Raw genomic sequence first — 24,920 nt, 5'->3', positions numbered from 1 at the left:
AAAATTGTCTCCAATACATTCTAAGAACTTATTCAATAATCTGTGTCTGCTGTTATTTTCCCAAAAGGCATCTGAGTTGTTGAAGTCCCCCATCACCACCAACTCTTGGTCTTTGGAGGATTTTGGATTTGTTTAGCCTGGCAAAGAGAAGACAGATAGGACATAACTTTCAAGTAGATAGAAGTTTGTCACAAGAAGGAACAAAAATTGTTCTTAAGATCCCAGGGTAGGACAAGAAGCAATGGGCTTAAATTACAGCAACAGAGGTTTAGGTAGGACATTACAAAAAAGTGCCTAATTGTTAGAGTGGTTAAGGACTGGAATAAATTGCTGAGGGAAGCTGTCAATTTTCTATCACTGGAGACTTGACAGGTTAGGAAAAGCACCTGCCAAAGATGGTCTAAAAGGTTCCTGGTAGTACCACGAATGCAGGGGACTGGACAAGATAACATCTTGAGATTCCTTTCAGTCCTGTAATTATGCAATCTTTGAGATACAAGAAACAGCATTGTCATGAAAGAAAGTCATAAAAGCATGCAGATTTACATAGATGAGGTTCTCTCTGTATCTCTTGCGAAGGTTGTCCAAAAAAGCAGCCTCACTGGTATGGGAATCCAGAAGAACGAAGTCCTGTACCCCGACTCTGTCCCGAGCTATCAGAGCCCCTTCCATATTCAGCTGGCCGTGGTTATCACTCACATCTTCTTTCTACAATACAAAAATGTAAGTCAGTTATAGGTGTTTGAGCCTTTCTGAAGGGGAAGCATTCACACCAGAGAAAAAACTGCATTTGCCTAACCAGTAGTTAATTCAGTTCAGCACAGAGACAATTAGCTTCCTATTACTGTGAACTCAGAGCCTACTTGAGATTTGCCAGTTAGATGATCTGATCTTCCATAATGGATTCATTTTTCCAGACGACAAATATCAGATGCAAAGGGGAAAAAAAGCCCCATGTTCCATGTAGGCTTCTCTACAACTTAAACACAATTGCTTAGAAGCCAAACAAACAAATCTTGTTCCAAAACCCAGATGCGCCACTAAAGGTTTGGGCAAGCAATAACCACTGTGTCCACATCAGCTTAATTGTTTCCAGAGGAGTCAGTTCAGCTAGATACAACAAGGATATCAGGTGAGCTGCTCTAACAAGAACAGCTGGGACAACTTTAAAAAACAAAAGAGGATCTTATGAAACCAGGAACTGTATTTGACCTTACATTTTCCAAGGAAATAAAAATCAACCTGAATCTGCTGCAGTGAGTACATGCATTTTCTAAAGTCTTCCGCAAGCAGACAGAGAACAACCTTTTTTTCCAATTTGGACAGCAGATGTCTCCACACACCAAGGAAAGTGCTCTGGACATAAACAGGGCTATAATGCAATGAAGCAAAGATATTAGATACAGCTGAGGTGTCTCGACGGAAACAGTGCACTTTCACAACAATATGGAGATATGCTGTTTTTGGATCGCAGTCTGCTTTCAGGACAAGGAAAGACTGTGTCATGGCTATTGCTGAGCAAAAGGCTTCTCCATTTCTTTGTACCGTCCATTTTTGACTTATTTTGAACAAAATACTTTTAGAGTTAAAGGCATTTCCCATGTCTGGGATAGACCTACCTTGTCTGGCTTTACAGACTGCATTAAGTTTATTCCTCTTCAGTTTTTAAATGATGTGTCAAGTTAATGAACACTAGGAAGTAGCCACGTGTGATATTCTTTATAACTATTATATCCCTTATTCTGTTTGTACAGATCTTCTGAAATATGTTTCTAAGAATGCATTTTTTCCTCCATGCAGGATTTAAACTCACTATAAATCCACAGTTTAAAAAAAATACTGTGAAGGTAGGCTCAGTGTTTTCAGTGGTTCTTCGACTTGGTGAATTAAACTAGAAAAATGAATTTGACTGAAGATCACAAAATGCTTTATCAGATAAGGAAATTGTAATGCAAGCCTCATGTTTGGTATTGTGTTAGCCTTTATTACCCCAATTCGATTTTTTTTCTGCTGTATCTCAAAAAGATGCACAACAAATTTGGAACCAGCTTTGAAAGGATATTGTGAGAGGCTATTTATGTAGCTGTCATGTTATTTTAAATTTTTACCAGAAACTGTGTAGAAAAAGTCACTATAAAATGCTATTTCTGCTTTTATTTCCAGTTTCCATAGACTTCTGGCAAACCTTGACTCTGGACTTGACCTTCGGAGAAAGTCAGGATAGCATGAGTGGAAGAAGCAAGTCTTGTCGTCAGAAGCGCAGTTATCAGGCGAGAAGAATTTCACCACAGGCATCTCAAAGCTCTGAAATTAAGTTCAGAACTTTTTATGAGCACACACTAAGGAGATTTAGTTGAGCTCAGGGAATAGTCAGCCTTTCACAAGACATGCAGTTCCTTAACCTAGTCTACAATGCTTTTACTTGTTTAATAAAAATCAATTCTCTCTACTTTACAACTCCACTCTCTGCATTTCAGAGGTTATCTTGCCACACATTTTAGATATGCAAAGAGGACTTGATCATTTATAGTTATTAGAAATCTCATTGTAATTTTTAGAAGTAGAGGCATCTGGACCAAAATTTTAACTGAGGTAATAACATTCTCTTGAGCTAAAAGTCATTTTAATTAAAAATGAAAAATACTATAGCCTCCGAGTTGCCCCATACTATTGTTTAGTCTAACTACTTGTGTTCCACCCCAGAAGTAGAAGTGGCTGTGTTTTAAGTACTTGATCTTTGCGTATGAAACCTGTCCTTGCTCAAACATATCTGGAGGATCACGTTCACAATTGTTTTCAAATCCTTATCAGAACAGAGATCTACAGGAAAATACCCGACATCTCACAATATGCTGAAGACAAGGGTGTACAGGAAGAGACAAAAATCTCTACAAATTCCAACATGCTTTTAACGCTCTGAGCAACGAATCTGACTCTCTATGAAACGCAAGGAAGTGTTAGTGCTTGAAACCCTTCATCTCTTGATCGGTCTATCACCACTTTCATTCTACACCTCTGCTTCGGTAAACTAATAAGCAAATTTTATATTTTCAATGATGGTATCTTCTAAGCCGCTAGTGAGAGGAACATTTAGGACAAAATTCTACAGTCTCAAAGTGTTATACATTTGCAAAAATTAGTTAATTCTGATCTTTTTCAATCCTATACTACAGATCATTGATGGTAACAAAACAGCAGCTTGATGCAATCTGTTTGGAATGCCTACAAAATGCAGGAGAGCATTCATACCCAGTTTTGTATCACTTGGTTATACATGTCACAGTAACACCCAAATTCAGTAAAGCTTGTTCTGCAGGAATTTTCTGGTTTGACAAGGTAGGAGCTATAAGCTTCAGTATGTTAGAAATAAAGAGACAAGAAAAATACGCATCTGATTTAGTCACAAGAACTGTCCTCTTGATATTTCCCTTCCTTTCAAATGCTATTCAAAATTACCTGGTATGCTAGTAAGTGACAACTTTCCACCATGAAACAGAGTTGACAGTCTCTTTGGAAATATCCTGTGCAGTTTATTTGTATGACTCAGTCTCTAAAGAAGTGATTAATATTTCCGCTCTTAAATATACATTTTATATTCATGCCACAAAATGTAAATATTTACCTGGTAGGTTTTGTTTTTTTCCCTCCCGCTATTTTCCTCACCAGTCAACAAACAAATGCTTTTTAATTTTAATCATCTGGACTCTCTTAAAATCTTGCTGCAGTTTCAATGCTGATTGGAACTTGGTCCCACTAACAGGAATTGACAAATACAGCTGGGACAAATTGTGCAAGACTTTATCAGAGTTAACAGAGTTGCCTTTAGTATCACAGGTCATGAACTGATCAGAAATTATTTTTCCCAGGATGAAGACAATGAGAGGAAATGAATTCCTCAAGTCACACATATGCAGAATGTAGGACCTAGTGAAAAAAGATTTTGATGGCAGGGGAGAAGGGGAGCAAACCTGAAAATCTGAGTTTGCATCTAGTCAACAAATACAAACTCTTCAGGTTGGATTTCCACCAGGGAATGAGTTTGCAAGCCCATCTATGAAACACCGAAAGACAAGGAACAGCCAGTCCCACTAGCCATGGGCTGAAAAAAGGCTCTTGGAGAAAATTCCAACTGATCAGAGCAGTTTTGATTGCCAGGATGAAAGGTGACAAATGTAATGGAAACCAGCAAGCAGGCCATTGTATGGAAGTCAAAGAGCCTAGCCCTGGATGTCTCCAATCAGAAGAGCATTCAGCACCTTCCCAATACTTTAACATACAGAAAACGGTGCTGCATTCCTCTTCTCCCTATATACGTGCAGGCATGGCTGTGACAGGATCAGCTGCACCACTCAAAAAATTTACAAACCACAATTCTTCATTGAGCTATTCCTGAGTATCCTAATTCAACACGCACTAATTTTGGATTGAACAACTCACTTGAGCTGTTCAGTTCTAGAGCGCTAGAGATTTCTTGGGCTTGGCATTTATCCCATACCAATCACTGGTACTGACCACCAGCCATTAACGTCTCATACATGTGATTGTATATATTACATTCTGTTTGGGACTCTCCCCCGCTCAGATACATATAGCTGGTTCTCTCCCAGAGCTGCACTCCCTTCTCGTTTTTATTGCTTAGTGTGCACGCACACCAACTCCCACTCCAGCTTCCCCGTCTGACCTCTTGTTGCCTGCATAAGATTTTCTATTCAAACTTTTCCATTTTTGCTAGCTAGGACCAGGAGTCCTCTCCCCTCGAACACTTCTCCCAGGGGAGGCTTGAACAGGGGAGTTTTAGATGTAAATATTTTAGGTGTTTTGCGCATGGTAAACATTTCATGCCTTCAGCTAACTAAAGTGGTATCTTACAAGTCTGCTAATACTACCACTGAGCTAAACCAAACTGAACCAAAACAGGATAGTGGATGCTCTATCCAGGGCTGACATAAGGAAGTTCAGAACTCAAACCATATCACAATATATGCCATTTCCCCCCCGCGCTTTTTTTTTTTGCCCCTGAACTGCTGATGGCATTAATTTTTCATACTGCCTTTGTCAGGAAGCTACTGTACGGTAACCAGGTTTACAAAGTTTATCATTTTAATATGATAATGTTTAAAAAACACAGCCTATCTGCACTTTCAAGATGAATTTGTAATTCTCATGTAGTATCTTAGAACATCCGCTCAGTATGGAATGCAAAAACCAGTCTCTTCTCCAAGCCTGGGAACATGAACACAACTAATCTTGAAATCCCAGTAGCTGCCTAGCTGATCACGTTTCTTTAACTTATTTTGTTTACCAATTAACATATTGGTAATTTACACTCTGTTCCCCTCTGGGCAAAGATCCTGCACTCACTTCTGAGTGAAGTTGTGCTCAGATTCATGCAGCATTGGCTTACCACTGTGTGGCAAACTCATTTCTTAATTACCATAATTAACAACAAGCAGTCTTTTAGCACCGAAAAGACTAACAAAATTTATTAAGTAGAGTAGACCCTCGCTTTGCGCGGCCTTGACTTACATGCTTTCATATTAATGCGAGTCAAGTTGGGGGGGGGGGGGCTACTTTATTGTAACACACCCCCCCCGCTTACCCCTCTGCTGCTGGCTGGCTCAGGGGCTCCTTAGGAGGCAGCTCCTGCCTCGCGCCTGCCTGGCCCTGCAACACTGGGAGCAGAGAGGGGGAAGCAAAGGTGGAGCTGCCTGGGGCTAAGCAACTCTGCGGCTGGAGCTGCTGCTGCCAGAGCAACCCCAGGGCCAAGTTGTGCCACAGATGGGGGGTGGCAGGGGTGCCATGGCTGCTCCACATGGCCGGCAGCTGGAGCACAGACTCCAGCTGCCCACTTCCCCCAGCTAGGGAAATTCCGGGAATCTCCCCAATACCCCACCCCACCAATTTACACCAAATTTGATTTATGCAGAGGTTGCCCAGGATGCAACCTCCATGTAAATCGAGGTTTTACAGTAATGAGCCTTCCTGGGCAAGACCCATGACTGTCTGTTATTTGTGAAGCTACAGCCTAACATGGCTGTCACTCTGAGCTGGACTACCATGTTAGTTAAGGTGGGATTCTTTCAAATCAGGTGCTAATTATTCAGATGACATCCTACCCTTACTTAGTAAATGAGGGGTATTCATTGATCTGTCATCTTGAAATTTCTCAACTCTTCTCTGAGACTCAAGGATGTTTTTCTTATTTGCTGACACATGAGCTTGCTCAGGGAATCTATTCTGACTCATTTCAGCAGCTAGGTTACCCCCCACACCTCCCGGGATTTATTTTTCAACCTTTAAAAAGAAGCAAAGAAAGGTTCCAAAAGAACCAAACTCTGGAGAGGCTTAGATTCTTCTTCCACCTCCAAGCATACTTTGGTCCTGATATAAAACGGCAAAGTCCACAGAAAGTCATGCTAAAAAGCTAAGGCACTTTTTATTTCCCAGCCAGCTGTAAAACAAAGTGCTGTGCCTTTTTGGGTTGCTTCATCTCTGGGGCAATGCAGCGTAGAAAGTGTTGGTCACATCTATTCTATGGAAGTGTTGTTTTGTTTTGAAAGCACTGGAATGCATGCTGGACATCACTCAGAACTAACGCGAACGTAAGTCCTCTGCCTTAAACAGTGGGCTGCAAGAAAACCTCCACCCCCATAAAGCATTACTTACTTAAACAGGCATTGGGAAGCCTATGAGCTAAATATATGAGTAACAACAAGGATGGTACAGTTGAAGGAGGACCAGGGTCACTAAAAGATTACCTCGCTACTCACTCCGTGCCTGTATTAAGCTTTATTTATAATATACGCAGGAACATACAGCGATGACAAAAGGTTTCATTAAAACAAATTCACAAATAACTTTAGCACCCATGGAAAAAAGGGCCTGAGACCACAGGCTTGAGGAAGGACTAGCACCAAATGACAACATACAAGTTCCCACTACACAATGCTCTTGACTCTACTCAGTCTCAGTTTACCAACTTCCAGTGCCTTTTTCGTAAAAAAAGAGCTGAAACTCAGCTGGGTCCCCAGCCCCCACCCTGATCCCTATCCCATGGCTGGGGGGCTGGTGAGGTGCCAATACTGAGTATCAGCAATTACTGGCACAAGAAAAGCACTGCCTACTTCTGTTTGACGCCGAGGTTGCTAACTGTCCACTTTACCCTCAATGGTCTCCTACAATTCATCAACTACTTACACAAACAATTTGTTACAACTTGTACTTAGCTGCGACACTATCTTTTCCAAACTGGAAGAAGAGCTCTGCCTACCTCGAAAGCTGACCTTTCGCTAACAAAATTTGGTCCAATAAAATATATTACTTCACCCAACTTGTCTCTTTAATATTTTGTGGCCAACATGGCTACTCCTTGACTGACTATTCAGGTAATTTGTCATGTTGATCACCTAGTTCACCACAACACCACAGTCTATATGGATAGCATAGTTAGACTTCCTGAAATTACAGCTCAATCCTGAGAGACTTGATTTTAGGGAGTTTGAACTGCGCATTACAGCAAACACTTGCTGCCCTTCCTTGTTGGAGTTTTATCTGCTATATCCACCCCTACCAAATTTACCAAGATAAGCTAGGCTAAAGCCATTGCAGTTGTCCCATTGTACAATCTATCAAGTTCCTCTGGCTTGCCAACCAGATGACAGTTAGAAAAGCATGTCACAATGCCAACTTTGCTGCTGTTGCTCATTATGCCCCCAGAAACTAGCTATTACAAGAACACCTTCCGAGTAAGAGCCAAATGCTGGGTGCAGGAAGGGGAGGGTGAATTCTCAGTAAATGTTCAAACAAGCCAGGGAAAGAGGAAGAACAGCTTTGCAATAGGTCTGCTGCCATAACTGCAGGAGAGATGAAATGCACCTTGTGGCTGATGGGATTGGGTGTGGGAAAACAAAAACAACCCCAAAGACTGAGGTAATTTGTGATAAACCACTAAACCTCTCACTAGATTGTCAAATAGAATCTCAGCAATGGAAAACAAGTTTTTAAACGAAGCTTGTAGTACTTAAATGTAAGCAATGGATAGGAATATTTCATGTTTTTTATACACAAGAGTTGAAGTTTTTTACCTGTTTTAAGCAAGACCTGTTTTATTCTTTTAGTGGTAAAAATGGCCCCCGGTTCCTTTTTTACATAAAATATATGAACTGAGTACCTTTGTTTTGTCTTTTAGCAGCATGGCGGAATGTCTCTCTTGGGGGATTTGTGAGATCCAAAGTTTTTGAAAGGAGGATAACACTGCAAAAAATAATGCAAGAGTGGGAGTGGGTATCGTGGTGTGGGATTCCATAAGCAGTCCCACACAGAGCCCTAAGTACACAGGCCTGGATTTTTTCTACATTTTCTGATCAAAAATTTTGGGTGGTTTAAAAAATTAGCCTTTTGCCCTCTCGAAATGCCTTCCTTGACTTTTGCCTGTTTAATTAAAAAAATAAAAAAAAAATCACTCACCAGTTAAATCTTCTTCATGATGGCTAGATGCAAGGCCTTGCAATCCCACAGAAATAGTGGCATTCCCTAGGTCAACAATGTGTGTTCATATCTGAGTAACACGCTTTACACTAGAATGTCCTAGATCAGGTTTGACATACAGATGTGGCAGAGCATTATTACTGATGGTTTTGCACATCTTTCTGGCTGGCTGCCCTCCTGAGAAACCAGACCAGGTAGGCAGTGAGTTTAGCCATGAAACCACAGAGCTGAACACTTTTTTTAGGTGACAGTAAGAAAAAAAAATGTCTTGTGCGCAGACAGGCTCCTCTCCCTGCCTGGTAGGGCTGCCAGACTCTCTAATGACTGACCATTAGGCGTTGGCAAGCGTACACTGCTCTTCACATCCCTAAGTTGCTTAAAGGCTAGGGAAGTTCACAATGTGACTGCCTGTGTACTACCTGTTCTGTGGTAGATGGGGCCCTTCCCCCAGGCCTATAATTCCATCCTCTTCCACGAGCATATCCACTGTCGTGTGCTCAAAGGCAGTTTTAGAAGCCACAGGGTTAAAACTCTAAGGCTCCATCCACACTTATACTTTCGTCATTCCTGGGTACTTAACCTCCCCCGCTCCCCAAAAAATTGGCAAGGTTTTGGCCTGGCAAGTGCACAAGTGAATACTGCTTTGTCAGCCAGAGCGCTTTCCTGCTCACAAAGCAAAACCTGCTCCTTGGGAGTGGAAGTATTTTGTCGCCAAAAGTACCACCAAAAAGTATTCGCACATGCCAACTTTGAGTGACAGGGCTGCATCAGCAGTCTTGTCACTAACGGCTGCCTAATGAGGCACACCCTAACACTGAACTGACGGGACGTGGCCGATTTCCTCCTCTCAATATACTACGGACAGATCCTGACTCAAAAATATATCTGCAGGCCACTCTTCTTTTTAAACAGGTGGAGTGGAGAGCATTTCACTAAATGGTGACATGATAATGCATTCCTCCTTATAGGTTAACCCCTAAGCTCTTAAGCAAGTTCTTCACTCCATTGCAAGTGACACACAGTGAATAAATAGGCTACAATATTACTCTCGCCCTTCCTCTGACACTGGCATCCCTATCCCTGGTTCACAAGAATCAGAGGCTAAGGGCAGGTCTACTGTTATGGAGAAAGTCGCCTTAAGATATGCAAATCCAGCTATGTGAATGGTGTAGCTGGAGTCAATTTATCTTAAGTTGAATTCCTATAGCAGCCCAGAAAAGGAGGTCAACAGGAGAAACTCTCTTGTCGACTTCCCCAACTCCTTGCTACCCCATAGTGTACTAGGGTCAGCAAGAGAGTGATGAGTGGCCAGTTTAGCACATCCCTAAATTGACTGGCTAAATCGACTCCTGAGAGATTACTGGAGATCAGTCTCGGGAGCCCAAAGTATCGACAAGCCCTAACAGAGGGACAGAACTTGGAAGCCCCTTGTTAAACATTGGCAGCACTCTTCTCAATATAAAAATTGCAACAAAGAACCCCAATGGTTTTAAGATCCCTCTCTGAGGAATAAACACTGAAGACCCCCTGTCCTCTTTCCCAAGATGCAATTCTTCCAAGGATTAGTTAGAATTCCTTATATACTTTTTGCAATCAGAAATGTTGATGTCTAAAATTCATCCAGAAAAATCAGAATCTCAACTCATGTCTGTTTGAGACAAGTTAGAATCTTCTCATAGAAAATAAGACTAGACTGAAAATCCTGGGGGCAGGAAATATTCATTGATATTTTATGTAGCTTTCCTAACAAAGTTCAATTTGCAACATGAGCACTGCAGACTTTACAGATACAAAGAACAATTGTGTATTTCAGCTTCAACATGACAGTGGCCCATACAAGATATCCCTATAAGGTTGTCCATATTTAAGTGGCATTTCAGTTTTCATCTACATCAACTGCTGAGCAATTCAAGAACACTGCAAGAAGCTTACATCTAACCCCCAGAACAAGTGACTAGAATGTCTAACCTACAGTACACAGTTTTCAAGGAACAGGATTCATAAATAGAATTATATTGTGGAAAACGTGTACACATTGTAGCCTAATTTCTTTTTAAAGAATACAGAAGAAGGTTTTCAGGTTAATCAACAGCCCAGGGAAATGCCAACAATTCTTAAGGCCTCTTGTCTGTATCTAGGGAATAGTCTACTATAGACTTGTTAAAGGGTGACTGTCTGTCCTCCTGAATAGAAGAGAGGTCGAGGTGAACTACTTCACTTTTATAAATCAAAAGAAAGAAAAAAAGTGAGAAAATCTCCAGAGTTCAAACATTTCTTTAAAACCCAAACTTTAAATACTAAATGGGCTTCATGGCTGCCATTTTGAAAAACATTAGTTTGCCAAAAGACCCTTTTGATTTCTATTTAAAATGTAAGAGCTCACAGATAATCCATTGAGAATCAAACTCACACAAAAGGCTTTTTGAAACAATCATGGTGCTTGTGAAGGACAACATTTTTGTGCAGAAAATAAAACATTTTAATGCGCTACAATCCATTACACATATATTCTTACATTTCCTTTCAGTAATTATTCATTAGAAAACATTTAACGTCACTGCAGATTTCACACTGGGCAGTCTGCACACAAAGGAGTAGAGTTGGCCCATTTATAAGGGACTGAGGCCTTCTTTTCTAATCTGAGAAACTCCAAGGAGGTGGGGCCTACCAGACACAACAGGCAAGCTAAATTGTGCAGTTAACGGTCAAAGCCCCCCTGCCTACTTTGACACTCATTTAAAGATGACAAGGAACAACAGAGATTTGTTCTTAGCAACTCTTTCTTGTTATGCGGTCTACATTGGCTAAGCTGGGCGGTTCAATACATGAAACCGGTATAGATATTCTGTTCCACCTGCCATCTCTAACCCTCACTCAGTCCCGTCTCTCTTTGGCCCCTTCTTCCTTTCCCCACTTTAACACAATGAGACAGGTAAAGAATATCGTTGAAGAGTCCCATTCAACATGTCAGCTTTAATAAAACAATTGCCTGTCAGGTTAATATGAGGAGCTCAAATTTTGGGTTAGTGCCAGTAATCCTGCTCCTCAGATGCAGGTTAGTAACTCAGTCCGACCCCGTCTCTCTCCTGGAATAATGAAAAAGCACCTCCGTTACTCTGTCAAATATCTACATGACTTCAGATTCAAATATCACAAGTATGCAAAAATACATTAAAGATAGCAATACAAATTTACTCCACTCAGTTCTGAGTACCTGGTTTACACTAAAATGATATGAATATGCTGATTCCAAAAGTCCTTTTGCTACACCAGCACCTGCTGACCCTGGTGCAAGTTACTTGTCCAGACCCTGCTGCAGCTCCACGCTCACCTGCTAATTCCTCTGCAGGAAGGTAATAGGCTAGGAAGCTCAGAGTTAAAACCTCACTTGGGAATTTATATAACACGGTACAGAGTTCAAAACAAGATTTAAAACTTGAACATGAAGAATTAGAGAGCATCCTCTTCATAAATCTTTGCTCCCTAATACAACTTAAACAATGATGTGCTCAGGTTTACTAACCCTGAATCAAAGAAAGTGGCTTAATCTTCATTATTTGCAGATCATGTCTTACTAGAAACAGCAACTGTTGAAGAGCTCCATAAAGAGAATCACTGCTAGATAATTAGCATGGTATCTTTAACTGGAAAAAGAAATTTGGGGTTGCAACTTCTGGAAGGAAAAAAACTGTTGATTTATGCAATGATGTTGCTAGAAACAAAATAGTCCTTGATACAAAACATTAGGGCATTGTAGACTTAGTAGAACGGTGCTTTGCCTACACTAGAGTAGCAACATTTACAGCATGACATGTATGCTTTCCCCTTTGGCTAAAGCACAGGGCCAGACATCCATTTAGCTCAGATGATGAGAGAAGAATATACAATTCAGCAGAATCATTCCCTCCTATTTATTCTTTTCAAGTAAACATTTTGTCTGCAATCAGTCTTCAGGGCCAACCTACAGGATATTTAGTCTGATCCTATTTATTGTAGCTTCCAGTCTTTGTACCCACCATACCATCCTTTCAGGTTACAGTATATTTTTAGAACACTAAATCAGAATAAGATTAGGCTCCTTTGTGCTTGGCGCTGTACATAAATTTTGTAAGAGGAAGTCCCCGACCTGAAAAAAGACAGCATGGGAGAAGTCATATTTTTACCATTTTACATACCCAGAGGTTAATAGCCCAACATTTCATGGAGTTTGGGGCAGACACAGGAATTGCACTCAAATTCCCCAACTCCCATTCCCCTACCTGAATGACAAGACCATTTATCTATCGCACAAAAAGACAAATGCACAGTTAAACAACAGACCATCATATTTGAAGAATTCCTCTTTTTCATACAAACTCAGCTCTAAAATGAAACAAGCAATTGCTATTTGACAGTCTTCACCTGCTAAGACGTTACAGGACAAATTCATGTAATTGAAACTTCTACAGAGAAGGTGACGATCCAGCCTGAACATTTTAATTTTTCGAATTAAACAGTATGCGAACAAAATAAAAAGTAACAAAGAATATTCTTTAAAACAATTAGTTCCATTTTAATTATTTAGGATACTTTAAGATGTTTTTAAGTACATTTTGAAAAGGCAGTGAAAACGCTGTACCCTGACAATTATTCTAGCTTCCACTATCAGGTACCTGCTGAGACTAGACAGCATCAAATATTTGGGGAAGAGTATTTGTGAAATGTGCCAACATTCTAAAAAAAATTCACTAGACCAAAGTTTAAATTGACTGAAAGCAGGGACTACAGCTGTTCTCATAGCCAACTTTTGTGCAACAGATTTAAAAACACTCCATTGCCTGGAGGGTTGCAAATATGATGGAATACTGGAGAATTTGCTTATCTTTATAGTGGCATTTTGTACCCATTCATAGTTTTACTAGAGTAAAACATTAGTTTAACTTGATAAAGATTTAGCTAACTGCTGAATCAGGGAAATAATCTAGCTGAGACACATTTCCTTGCATGTCTGCAGTGAACATTCCCTCACCAGTAGCTATCACAGTGAATAAAACCACACATCGTGTATTAACACTGGTGAGTATAGACATAAAGAGTGAATGACTATCTCAAATTACGCTGGAGCCTGGGCAGCCCTATTCCATTAACTCTTGGTAAAAATTAGATCTACTTCAGTTTTGTTACAGGTAGGGAAACCACATTTAATCAATCAGTCTCATAGATGGGGACAAGAGGACTGTTTTGGGCTGCCTCCTTGGCAGTTGATTACACCATAATTAAGTAATTCAGACTTCTGATATTTGAGTAACATGATCTTCCATACATGTTAGATATCTGGTCAATAGCTACTCAGACACTTGGCTTCTGACAGCAAGGCACAGGGAACGTTCTGCTACAGGCACTTCGATCCAGACGAGATTTGTGTTTATCTGACACCAGTTTCAGCGACAGAGAGAAAGCCATGCTAGTCTATTAACTATCAAAACAAAAAAGCAGTAAAGTAGCTGTTTTGACAGTTTCAGCAAGTCCAGCATCTAGAACAAAATGTCTTTTGCCTTAGACAAGACAAATGCAGCAGACCACCCTGTCCAGTGACCCATTGCCATCTGTAGCTATCTTTGGTGCTTTAGAAAAAGATGACCAAAAAACAAAGCACCTCAAGCCCTGAATAGTGTGGCATGAAAAAAATCCCTCCCTCCTGAACACTACAGGTGACCAGTTAGCACCCTGAAGTCTGAGATCTTAGTAACACATGACCCAACCACACAGATGGCAAACCACAGAAACATTGAAAAAGAAGCCTAAATTTGTTGCCAAAGCTGCATCATCTGGCACATAAGGACAGACTGAAGCTTTGCAGCATAACGTAAGAGGGCCCTTTTCTCCCAAGAATCCTCCAGAAAACCTCTTCTAGCTGCAGCCCTGTCGAGGTTTAATATTGGGTAAACCTGTTCCTTCAGCAAAAAAAGGGAACTGGCCTCTGTCCTCTCTGCCTGAGACATGCATGGTGGAGACTATTCACTCAGCTATAAGAAGAATGTGCCATGTAACACTATCACCCCCATGGGCAGGTAGTGGTGGATGAGAGAACAGGGCACTCGAGGAGGGCAGTCTAATTATCTGAAGGAAGAAAATTTTGTTGTTCTCCTTATGCATATCAGGACTCTAGAGTGCAGAGGGGAGACTTCCTCCCTCTGTAGGGTACTTAAAAAGAAACCACACACAGAGACATGGCCTTTTATTCATCTGTTAGAAAGCTGTATTGCCCTGAATGCTTTCATTTTAAAATTTATTCCTCTCCCCTGTACAGCAAATATTGCTCCTCTTTTCCTGATCTTCTCTTCAAACTAACTCATTTTATTTCACATCTTCCATCCTTTGCAGGTCTACAGAACATCAGTTCAAGTGTTAATGGACTACCTGGGCCCTCAGTTTTGCAGCAGTAAATGAAACATTACAATAAAGGGCATCTCTGCATGAAATCCCAAAAGAGTAAAAGCTTACCATCTCTTCCTCCATATTGTTACAGACCAGACTAACTAACAGCACCCCCACCCTTCCTAAACAATCAACTGCACTTTGTGAGCACTTTATATGTTGCATTGCCTCATAGCGGGAGTGATGACTCAGCTGTTGGAGCTTATGGTTAGAAGGATATTAAGTTGCCAGATAGCACAATCCTGGTAACAATTTGGAGAAAGCAGGTACACATAATACATTAATTAAGGGCATGGTTAAAAGAATTAGGTGGCCGTAAGTGAATGGGTGTTATATGGGGCCAGCAAGGAGTCATTATTAAAGGCACTTTAATCTTGGTAATTATGCAATAAATAGGGAACTGTAAAAAGAAGACTTATAATAGCTTATCTACTAAATGACTTGTGGAGTAGAAGAGAAAATGCGCTGCTTTCCTGAAGGATAATTTTGTTTGTGTTCTAAAACAGAGAAAGGGAAGATACAGAAAAGACGTAATATCTTCCCAGAAATTCAGTCACTAGTCAGTTTTATTATCAATAAGTTCTCAGCAAATCATTAGATGTTGGTAATGCCTCCATCTTTTAAAACTTCCACCTAAATTGCATGGGTGACTGCCTCAGGAAATTAGATTTTGTAATGCAACTGTAGGCTGACAATTCTTAAAGCCAATAGATGATCTGACCCTTATAAACTTCCTATAGTGCCCTTTCAGCTGCTCCAAAGCTTTGTGTTCTAAGCTTATTTGATTTAAAAGATGCTTCTATCAATATGTATATTTGCAAGGGCCTTAAAACTAAATGTAATTGAAATGAAGTAACTTTATCTTGTTAGCACATGATGCAGGGTATATGTTACTTAGCTTTAATCATTATTAATCCTGGGAGATGAAGACTGGTCTGGGAATTAAGACACTCGCCTAAAGCAAGGAGATGTGGGTTTGAGTCCCCACGCCAGCACAGGCTTCTTATATGCCTTTGGGCTAGTTTCTTAATCACAGAACCACAGGGCTGGAAGGGACCTCAGGAGGTCATCTCTCTCATGTCTCAGTTTCCCTCCTAGACTAGAGGTGGTTGGCATTCTAAGCTGAGAAGCCAGCAGAAATCATCCCTATGTAAGCAGGGTAGAGAAAAAAGGTGGAGGAAGTAATGATGATTACCCTTAGTTTTGACCATTCCTTGGGAAGCTAGAACTCATTGCAGTTTATCTGACTGGCAACTGATATAGTAGGACAGTCCTGACTGTAAACAGGGAAAGTGGACTTTTCCAAGGAAAGGCTGTTGAGTCCTTATGAGTCTGTAATTCTTTCTTGTGAGCATCCGTCTTATTACTGAGGGTTATTACTAAATCCAAATCTTCCTGGAGTTAGAGAGGCTTCAGTTTGGTTAGTCAGTGAATTAGGAAAGGAAGTGGAAGGAAAGCGGCACCACCTGTTCAATTCTATACATGCAGGAGGCTTTCTCGCAAACATTGCAGCGACCTGAAGTGCTGTTCAGTTTAAGTTCATTGCCAGGTGCAGTGTTCAGCTGCCTCCTTAAACTGAGACCATGACAACATCTACTGGTTCGCTGAATGCTCTGAGTCTGGTCGCTGGAATCTGCGTTAAAAATGTAACTAAGCAGAGAGGCAATTCCTGAGTAAGCAGAGAAATAGAAAAAGCCAGAGCTAACTTCCCATGAAGCGTGCACTGCTGACTAAAGGCATCACTCCTCTTTCTTTTCTCTTTCATTAATGTTCGTCTGAAATCTCCCATTTTCATGACTGGTGGCTAGCTTTCTCCTCCTAGGATTAGACTCTGGCTAGCAGCATCCACTTGTCCTCTGGCCTTACCACTGGCTACGATTTGCTGTTTGCTGAGCCAGGTCCCCCAAGGAATAGACAGAGTAGGCTGAAGTTTGATGTGTTTTTTTAAACAGAAATTACCAAGTTCTTCCATTGCTTTAGATTCCTTTGAAAATCCCAGGCTGAGTGCTTAACCAATAGGAAGAAACCATTCCTGCATCTAGGATATTGCAATCTACTTCAGATATTGGCAACACAGTTCAGAAGCAGGTGATAAAACATCAAGAGCCGGCTGCGCTGCAACAATCTTCACAGTATTACATGTTACACCAGGTGACTTTGCCCAGAGATCTACTACTCAGTTGTATCATTGAGTCCTGTGTAGTTGTACGATATCTTTAAAGCTGATCTCCAAGGGGAAAATTAAGGGTTAGAAGTGGGATTCTGCTATGGATTTTTTTTTTGTCTTAAAAAAATCAGGTCTTGTTTCTCTGTTTTTCCTAGAAGAATGAATGGAAAGCTAGGTGTTTACCATCAATGAGACCAACTCACACCTGGTTAACTGACAGGGGAAAATTGATTTTATTCTGTTTTGTTTGTTTGCTTGTTTTTTGTTTTACTCTGTTCTTTAACTCAGATTCCCATCAAATAATTGGAAAACTGGAAGAAACAGTCTAATAACAAAGGTATAACAACCCCAACCTTGAATAACCAGCTCTGTGGCTCCTTTAAGGAAACCTCCAATAAAACAGGGAAAGACAAGAAGTGAAATTCTTGTTATGTTTAACATAAAAGTAAAAACAATGTTTTTTTTCCCAGCAGGAATGCTTTTCTAGCCTTCTAGATACATTATTAAGAGGAAGAAGGGGAAAAAGAGCAAAACAATTCTTCATCTCTAAAGCCGTGATTTAGTAAGGATCTTAAGCATGACTTAACGGAGTACCAATGTGCTTAAAGTTAGGCATATGTGTGCTTACCTCGTAGACTCGAGGCAAAGTGATGCCGGTTCCAGGCTAACCCAGCATGGGCTGTCCAACACAGAAACTGGGTGATTGCTTTGCAAATGTGTTGCTATATTTCAAATATTCAGACCATCTTGTTGTACATATTTAATCACCCTTGATGAGGTGAAGTAAGCCATCACTCTAAGTAGCAGCTTAGGAAATAATATGCACACCAGAATAAGTTTTTAAAGTGTCTCTGCTGCACAATGTTCCAGCAAATCTCCATAGATTTTATTAGAGTCAAGCACTCAAATCTTTTCACAATAAGTTCCACTACCAACAATCCAAATAACTAAAAATGCAAACCAGAGCCACTCTCAAATCAAGTGGTGATACAAAACAGCTAAAGCACACCTTATTTCCTCGTTAAAATGAAATGCAATAGAATTAAAAAACATCTTTTAACTTGAGTATGGTGACCTTTTTTCTGCAGCTCCCTCCATCTGATGCAGCCCTTTGCTCCTAAAGTAATCTTTCATGCACATCTCTGGACCACTGCTTTTATTCTGAAATCAATTTGCTTGCTTACTTGTTGGCTTCCATAACCAGTTCTTTTGTCGTGTCCTCACTGTGCCAACAGCACAGCTCCAGTCCTACTTACACTTGTACAGTCCCTGTGCCACTTCTCCCCACTGCTTACCTCCTTCTCCTGAGTGTCTCCTCTACACTGGGAAGTACCTCCCTCTTCTGATGTGCCAAACTGATTCCCTCTCCATTCACATAGTTTCTTGAGACACCTCTGATGCAAAGCCTTTCAACCCTGAGCCTCAATAGGACATCATGTCATGAATGATCTTCATGATGTGCATTGTAAGCACAAACTCTATTGCCTCTAGTGTATATTATATTTTCCTTTATAGGCAGAAAGGGGAGATGGGGAACAATTGTTTTCCGTGTCTGAATGGGGCTGAGCATGCTGCTGTTTAATAAATAACAGACTGCATAAAGAAACTTCTTTTGCTGCTGCAGAAATACTTAATGAACAGGAAGGCAATGGCTCTGCCTCAAGGAGATTTCAGCCTAGACCAAATGTTCACGAAACAGTTCTGGAGTAAGTAAAATGAGTGTGCCGGGATAAGATGCAGATGCTGCAGGAATTTCAGTCTGAACAGACATTGCAAAGCTTTGTGGAAGAAGTTAGCTTTCAGGTAGGATTTGAAGAAATTGTCATGGGAAAAGAGGTCAACTAACAAAACAATTAATGCTTGTCCAAACAGGCTAGTTTTCAAAGCTTTCCAAATCAGTTCAACTCAATTCTAGTAGGTATCCAGAAATCAGTTTGTAGTAGTGGCACAGCATGGCTAACACTGCCTTTCACAGATTTTTACTTCCAGTGCCAGCTATTAAATTATTCCCACCAAGTAAAGAAATTCCTTTGTAAGCTTTTCCGCAGTCTATGGCAAAGTGAAAATCATCAGCAAACTCCTGACAACAATGCATCTTAATTACAAGATGCTACAAGCCTCTGCATTTTAATATGCTTTTGCAAAAGATAGCTAGCTTGACAGTGGAGTCTTATCTGATGTCTACATTGCTAATCCTTTATTTGCGTAACAGTGAAGTTGTTGGCGCAACTGTAGCATCTTAATTTTCTTTAAAACCACTTGAAATTACATTTGTGAGTATGCAAATATCAATATAAAAGGAGCACTTACTGCTTAGGAGTGTTGTTCAAAAGAAACTTTGTTACTGACCTTTTTGAAATAGGTTTCTAATCAATAGCTATTTATGCTTGCATTGCATCAATTACATGCTCTCTAAGAGTATTCATTTGAAATCAGTATGCCATAATCTAATCTGTTCTAATGCAATCGTTACACATTTGCTGAAGCACTTCATGTCATCTAGAGTTGCATCTTCACCTACTAAGATATTTGAGATTACATCCACTAATAATTAACATTACCTGGACATCCATCCTGAATGCTCTTAAAGCCAGTTCTTTACAATTATTCCAGCTAAACTATTCACAACTTGCTTTGAACTTGTTTATCGTTCTGTACAACACTGTGCAGCTAGGTCTGACAGGCTACTTCCTCACCTGAGTGGAGCACGGTTAATAATTTACAGTGTGAGTCAGTGACTGTGTCCTATGGATACTTGTATAAACATATCGGCTGCAGCTCAGAGATAAGAACTAGAAACCGTAACTTCTTTGAGATTATATTGCAGCCACTGCTGATCTTTGATTAGTCAGTTACATTACATGCTAATCACTAACTACTGCAATAAGTAAAAACTTAAGTGTATTTTATTAACATTTCTGCTGGAGTCAGCTGAATGTAGTATAATCCAGGCATAATGCTAGCACGTTCAACTGCTTTTCAGACCCTTAAACCTTAGAGGATGAAGGAAGTGAGTCAAGCTGGGAGCTCTAAGGTTAATAATGTATATTCCCCGGGCTACAGTATCTCTTTTCCCAGGCTTGGTCTAGGTGCTGCTTAAAAATTAAAAGTGCAGATACCCTGCAAAGGAAGAACTGATGCTAACCTGGCATGTTAATCTTTAATGTGTTTCCAACTCAAACAGTAAATTTTACCAACTTTTTGAATTGAATACAACCCCGGCAAGCTCTTCACCTTAATGCACAAAATGCCTGCTAAGTATAGCAAGCTAAACAGTCTAGGATTCAGATATAAAATGCCCAAATATAGTACAATCATCGAACACCAAGGAAGCACTAGAATGGATGCTTTTACCAGCTCAAACCTTCAGGTATTCTATTCTTCTTTCTTCTACAGGATCTTGACCTATGACCAGACATAAGGAGAAGCCATCATACCAATGCAGACATCCTCATGGAAGCATTCTAACATTTAATCTATTTAGCCTACACTAAAATAGGGGGGAAAACACACAGCTAATTCCATGAATTGCTTACATCAAATACAACGGAACTGTCATTGGATGTTTGCAAATTTACACAGCAGTTCATTGACTTGTGTTGTTTCATACAATGATACATATGTAGAAATGAAGTATACATACTTGTGTTAACCCCCACTGTAATTGCTGCATACTTCCAGGATAACTTTTCAGTGCTGTGACTGCTTTATGATGGGTTCTGACAAGCAGGCACATTAGCTACCATTGGTGTAGTACCTATGTAAGAACCTAGGTAAACAGAAAATATTCATTTTGATATGATTGATCTGAGGACAGGACAAAAAGCAATAGGCTTAAATTGCCACAAAGGAGGTTTAGATTGGATGTGAGGGAAAACCTTGTAACTGTCAGGGTGGGTAAACACTGGAATAAATTGCCTGGGGCAAGTGTGGAGCTCCATCATTAGAAATGTTAAAGAGCAGGTTAGACAAGCACCTGTCAGGGTAGGTCTAGACGATGCTTGGTCCTGCCATGAGTGCAGGGGTCTGGACTTGATGCCCTCGCAAGGTTCCTTCCAGTTCTAGTATTCTATGATTCTATATAATAATTTATTTCCATAGCTCCCATTCGTGCCCTTACCACCACAGCCAGCCCACAAACAGTGAAAAACAAAGTTACTTTAGATGTTCAGATTTCAAATACAACCCAGAAGGGCAAGGTGGAAGAGAGGACAAAACTAAACATAACGCATAGATGTAAAGTGTCTAAACATTAGTTATTGGGCTCCATGAAGAAATTACCAATTAACTTTATCTGTCCTATATCATGCAGGAATTAGACTAGACAATCATACTGTTGCTTCCTGGATTTAAAAGAAATCTATTAATCTAAATTTAAGTGTTTAATCCAGAGCTTTAGCCATAAAGGGGCACCTAAGGATGTATCTTTATGTATCTTTAATTATGCCTCCATGTACAAGTTATTAGTTCTGTTCACAGATGAGCACAGAAGAAGTTTGTAGTTCCAAGATATAACACAACCTTCCAGAAGAAACTTCGCTTCTTACAGAGGAAACAAGATATGGGAGTCCGGCATTTGTAAGCAGGAAACTTACATAAAATTCATGTTTACCAGAAGAAACCATGATCACAGTATATCATTCCCCAGTCCATCAAAACAAAAAGTATTAATAGTAATTAATTACTGTATGAGGAAGGGGATGGAGAGGAATTATACCTGATAGTGGTATACTCAAAAACACTCAGACTATGTTTAGACTGGGGGTGCTATTTTAGAATACAAAGGCATCCCAAAACAGCAATGCCGTGGCTTTTCGCAGCACCTGAAATAGCACTGCTATTATCGGACATGCTATTCCAGTTCCGCTACCCCTCGTTGTGAGAGGAATAATGGAAATTTCCTAGTAGCCCCTTATTCCAAACTTCAGTGACGTTTGGACGGCACCAAGTTCAGAATAAGGTATTTCAAGACCTTTTCCACCATGCAAATTATTTCAGAACAATGGTGCAGTCTAAACGTTGCCTCAGAGGTTAGATTCCAGTAAGTATTCATCTCTGTCACCCACTTATTTTGCTCATTAGGGCCACTGTATCATCTAAAAAGAAATAAACCTGAAACCAAAACCAGCATCTTAGTACAGATACAGAACATGGATTCCAAAGCACTGTGGATAGCTGCTTTGTGTTGCTAGTTCACACACAGCACCCAAGCACTTAGGGTGAAACTCCAGCTCCACTGAAGTCATGGGGGTTTTGCCAGTGACTCCAGTGGTACACAGATTTCATTCTTAGTCCCCTTCATATCAGGAAAAAAAAAACTACAAAACTAACAGCAGACAGTCTTTTTTTTTTTTTTTGTTAATCTCTTTACGCCAGAGCTCTAAATGGCCTCCTGAAAGATTGAGCTCACAACCTCGGGTATAGCAGGCCCATACTCAAACCACTGAACTATCCCACCCCACTTCCTAGGGCACTGAGGGTTCCATATTTTTATGTTGTCAGAGCTTCTCAGCTGCATTTAGCCTCATCTCTGATTTTACGCCATACAATCTGGTGTTAACTAAAGTGATCAGTTTTAAAGTGTTCTGAGTCAATACCTCAAACTACTGTATTTGTAACAGATCCTTGAAACAATCACATATGGAGCAGCTTTATAAAACCTCCTATTGAACTAAGAGTTTCAAAAGGCTTTACAAATGTTAATGGATTAAGCTTCCCAACAGGTGTGAAGTTGGTATTATCACCCCAAATTATCAACAGAAAAAAAACTGAGGTAAAGTCATGTGAACAAGTCACAGAGAAAATCTGCAAAAGAGGTGAGAACAGAACCCAGATCTCCTGAGTCTGTGTCTACACCAGAGCGATCTATCAACAGAAGTTACCCTTGGAAGATGTCCACTCACAAAACTTCTATTGACAGATTGTGGCCAGACTGCAAAGCGGATCGAAAGAGCAATCTGCTCTGTTGACAGAGAGTGGCCAGACTGCCTGACTGCTTTCTCAACAAAACAGCCAACCAGAAGCACAGCAGACAGGCCCCCCACAAGAATGTCCAGACTGGCTTTCTGTTGACAGGTCTCTGCCAACAGAGGCGTTCTGCCTCATGGAGGAGTGGCAGAACACTGTCAGCAAAAGTGCCGCATTCTGTCAATTTACTGACAACAGAACACCTTGGGAAAGTGGACGCTCCATGGGTTTTGTCAACGGCTCTCTAGTATAGGTGTAGCCTGTGAGACTTTAATCAAAGCCATTCTTCTAGCTCAGAAATTACCCTACAGCAGAATTATTTGAATAGGCTCTAATGACATTCCCCTTATCAACTACAGGTTGAACCTTTCTAGTCCGACACTCTCTGTCTGGTCTGGCAACATCTGTGGTCTGGCATGGTTTTAGTTAGCCACATGTCCATTTATCATGGCTGTGGCCAAGTTTCTGGTGGTCCCATAAAGTTTGTTTACAGCAACTAGTCCTGGCTCCAAGCGTTTGGTGCTGTTCTTTAGCTGTAAGTTACCCCAAAATATCTTCCAAGAGTCCATAAGCAGTGGACATGTTGGTAATACTGCTAGACATTATTGACCTCCTGTGCGTTGGCAAATTCTCTTGTTTGGCACCAGTCATGACCAGAGGGCGCTGGAGTAGAGTGGTTTAACCTGTAGAACAAGGATTTAACCTCTTTCAAATAGTTGGAATTTGAAGTCACTGGTACATCTGATACAAACTGATCTTTTCACATTAAAGAAGGCTGGACAGAGAAGAACAAGACGAAGAAGAAGAAGAAGAAACAGAGGTGGAATCAAGGAGTGGAGGAAAGTAGTATTCCAAGCTGATACATTGAAAGTGAGTCTTCATTGTGAACTTAGACTGCATGATGAGGAGGGCATGAGAAATATCTAATAGCTCATGGGAGGGTACATAGCATAAAGAGGGAAGTATGGTCATATGTTCTGAGCACAGGACTGGGAATCAGGATAACTACTTCTGGTCTCAACTCTCTCTACTCCAGATTCCTTAGGACTTCCCCTTTCTGTGTTTCAGTTTATACTTCTGTAAAATGGAGATGACAATGTTGACTCTTCTCGTGGGAGGTATTGAGAGGGCTTATGTGTGAATACTTGTAAAACAAATTTTGTTCAAGAATTTTAGTGACAGATGCTATGTATTCGCGGACTATTTAGACACTGCTGTGTCATCTTTATGAAGTAGACGTAAGTACAAGCTCCTTACTGTCCTTATTGTATGTTTTTGGTTCTAAATTAATAGTACTTTGCTTTATGAGAGCTGGCTGGTTACTGGCTAAAATTAGCTGTGTCTGCACTACTGAGTTCTGTCGACAGAACTCACTGTCAACAGATATTTTCCAACAGAAACTTTGTCTACAGAACACATCAACACCTAATACAGGCTCCCCAGTCGATGCCCTCTGTCAACAGAGAGCAGCCAGACTGCCCGCCCTCTGTCGACAGAACAGCCAACCGGAAGCTCTGCAGATAGGGCAGCCCGGTGAACCAGAAGCCCTCTCTGTTGACAGAGGGCTCCCCAGCACGTCTACACTATTTTCTTTGTCAAGAGAATCTGTCAACAGAGGCGCTATGCCTCGTATGGTCAAGACAGAACTCTGCTGAGAAAACTGCTGTGTTCTGTTAACAGATTCTCGGCAAATCGCATCTGTAGTGTGGATGCTCCCCAGTTTTGTCAACAGAAGGCCTCTTTTATCGACAGAACTCTGTAGTGTAGACCCAGCTATTGTCATTGACCCTAAAAGAACAGGACTGCAGATGCTGAAAGAAAGTCAGACCTGTGGTAGTCATGGAGATGTACAGTATAAGGTATCCTACCATTGTAACTGGCA

At 40.6% G+C, this 24,920-nt stretch overlaps 1 protein-coding gene across 3 annotated transcripts in view; it reads right to left on the bottom strand.

The window, feature by feature from the left end:
* The window catches only part of MYO1H (myosin IH), a 42,796-nt gene extending 39,064 nt beyond the window's left edge, over window positions 1-3,732 (bottom strand). For all 3 annotated transcript variants that reach the window (XM_075012984.1, XM_075012985.1, XM_075012986.1), the window contains exons 1-2: window positions 3,623-3,732; window positions 547-708 (exon numbers count right to left, since the gene is read on the bottom strand). In XM_075012984.1, the coding sequence (XP_074869085.1) occupies window positions 547-672 (126 nt within the window). In that variant the 5' untranslated portion in view covers window positions 673-708; window positions 3,623-3,732. The remainder of the gene's footprint in view (window positions 1-546; window positions 709-3,622) is intronic.
* Between the last annotated feature and the right edge of the window lie 21,188 nt (window positions 3,733-24,920).

This window comes from Carettochelys insculpta, chromosome 18 (assembly GCF_033958435.1).
Source record: "Carettochelys insculpta isolate YL-2023 chromosome 18, ASM3395843v1, whole genome shotgun sequence".
NCBI classification, from domain to species: domain Eukaryota; kingdom Metazoa; phylum Chordata; order Testudines; family Carettochelyidae; genus Carettochelys; species Carettochelys insculpta.
This window is presented reverse-complemented; position numbering and strand designations above follow the sequence as displayed.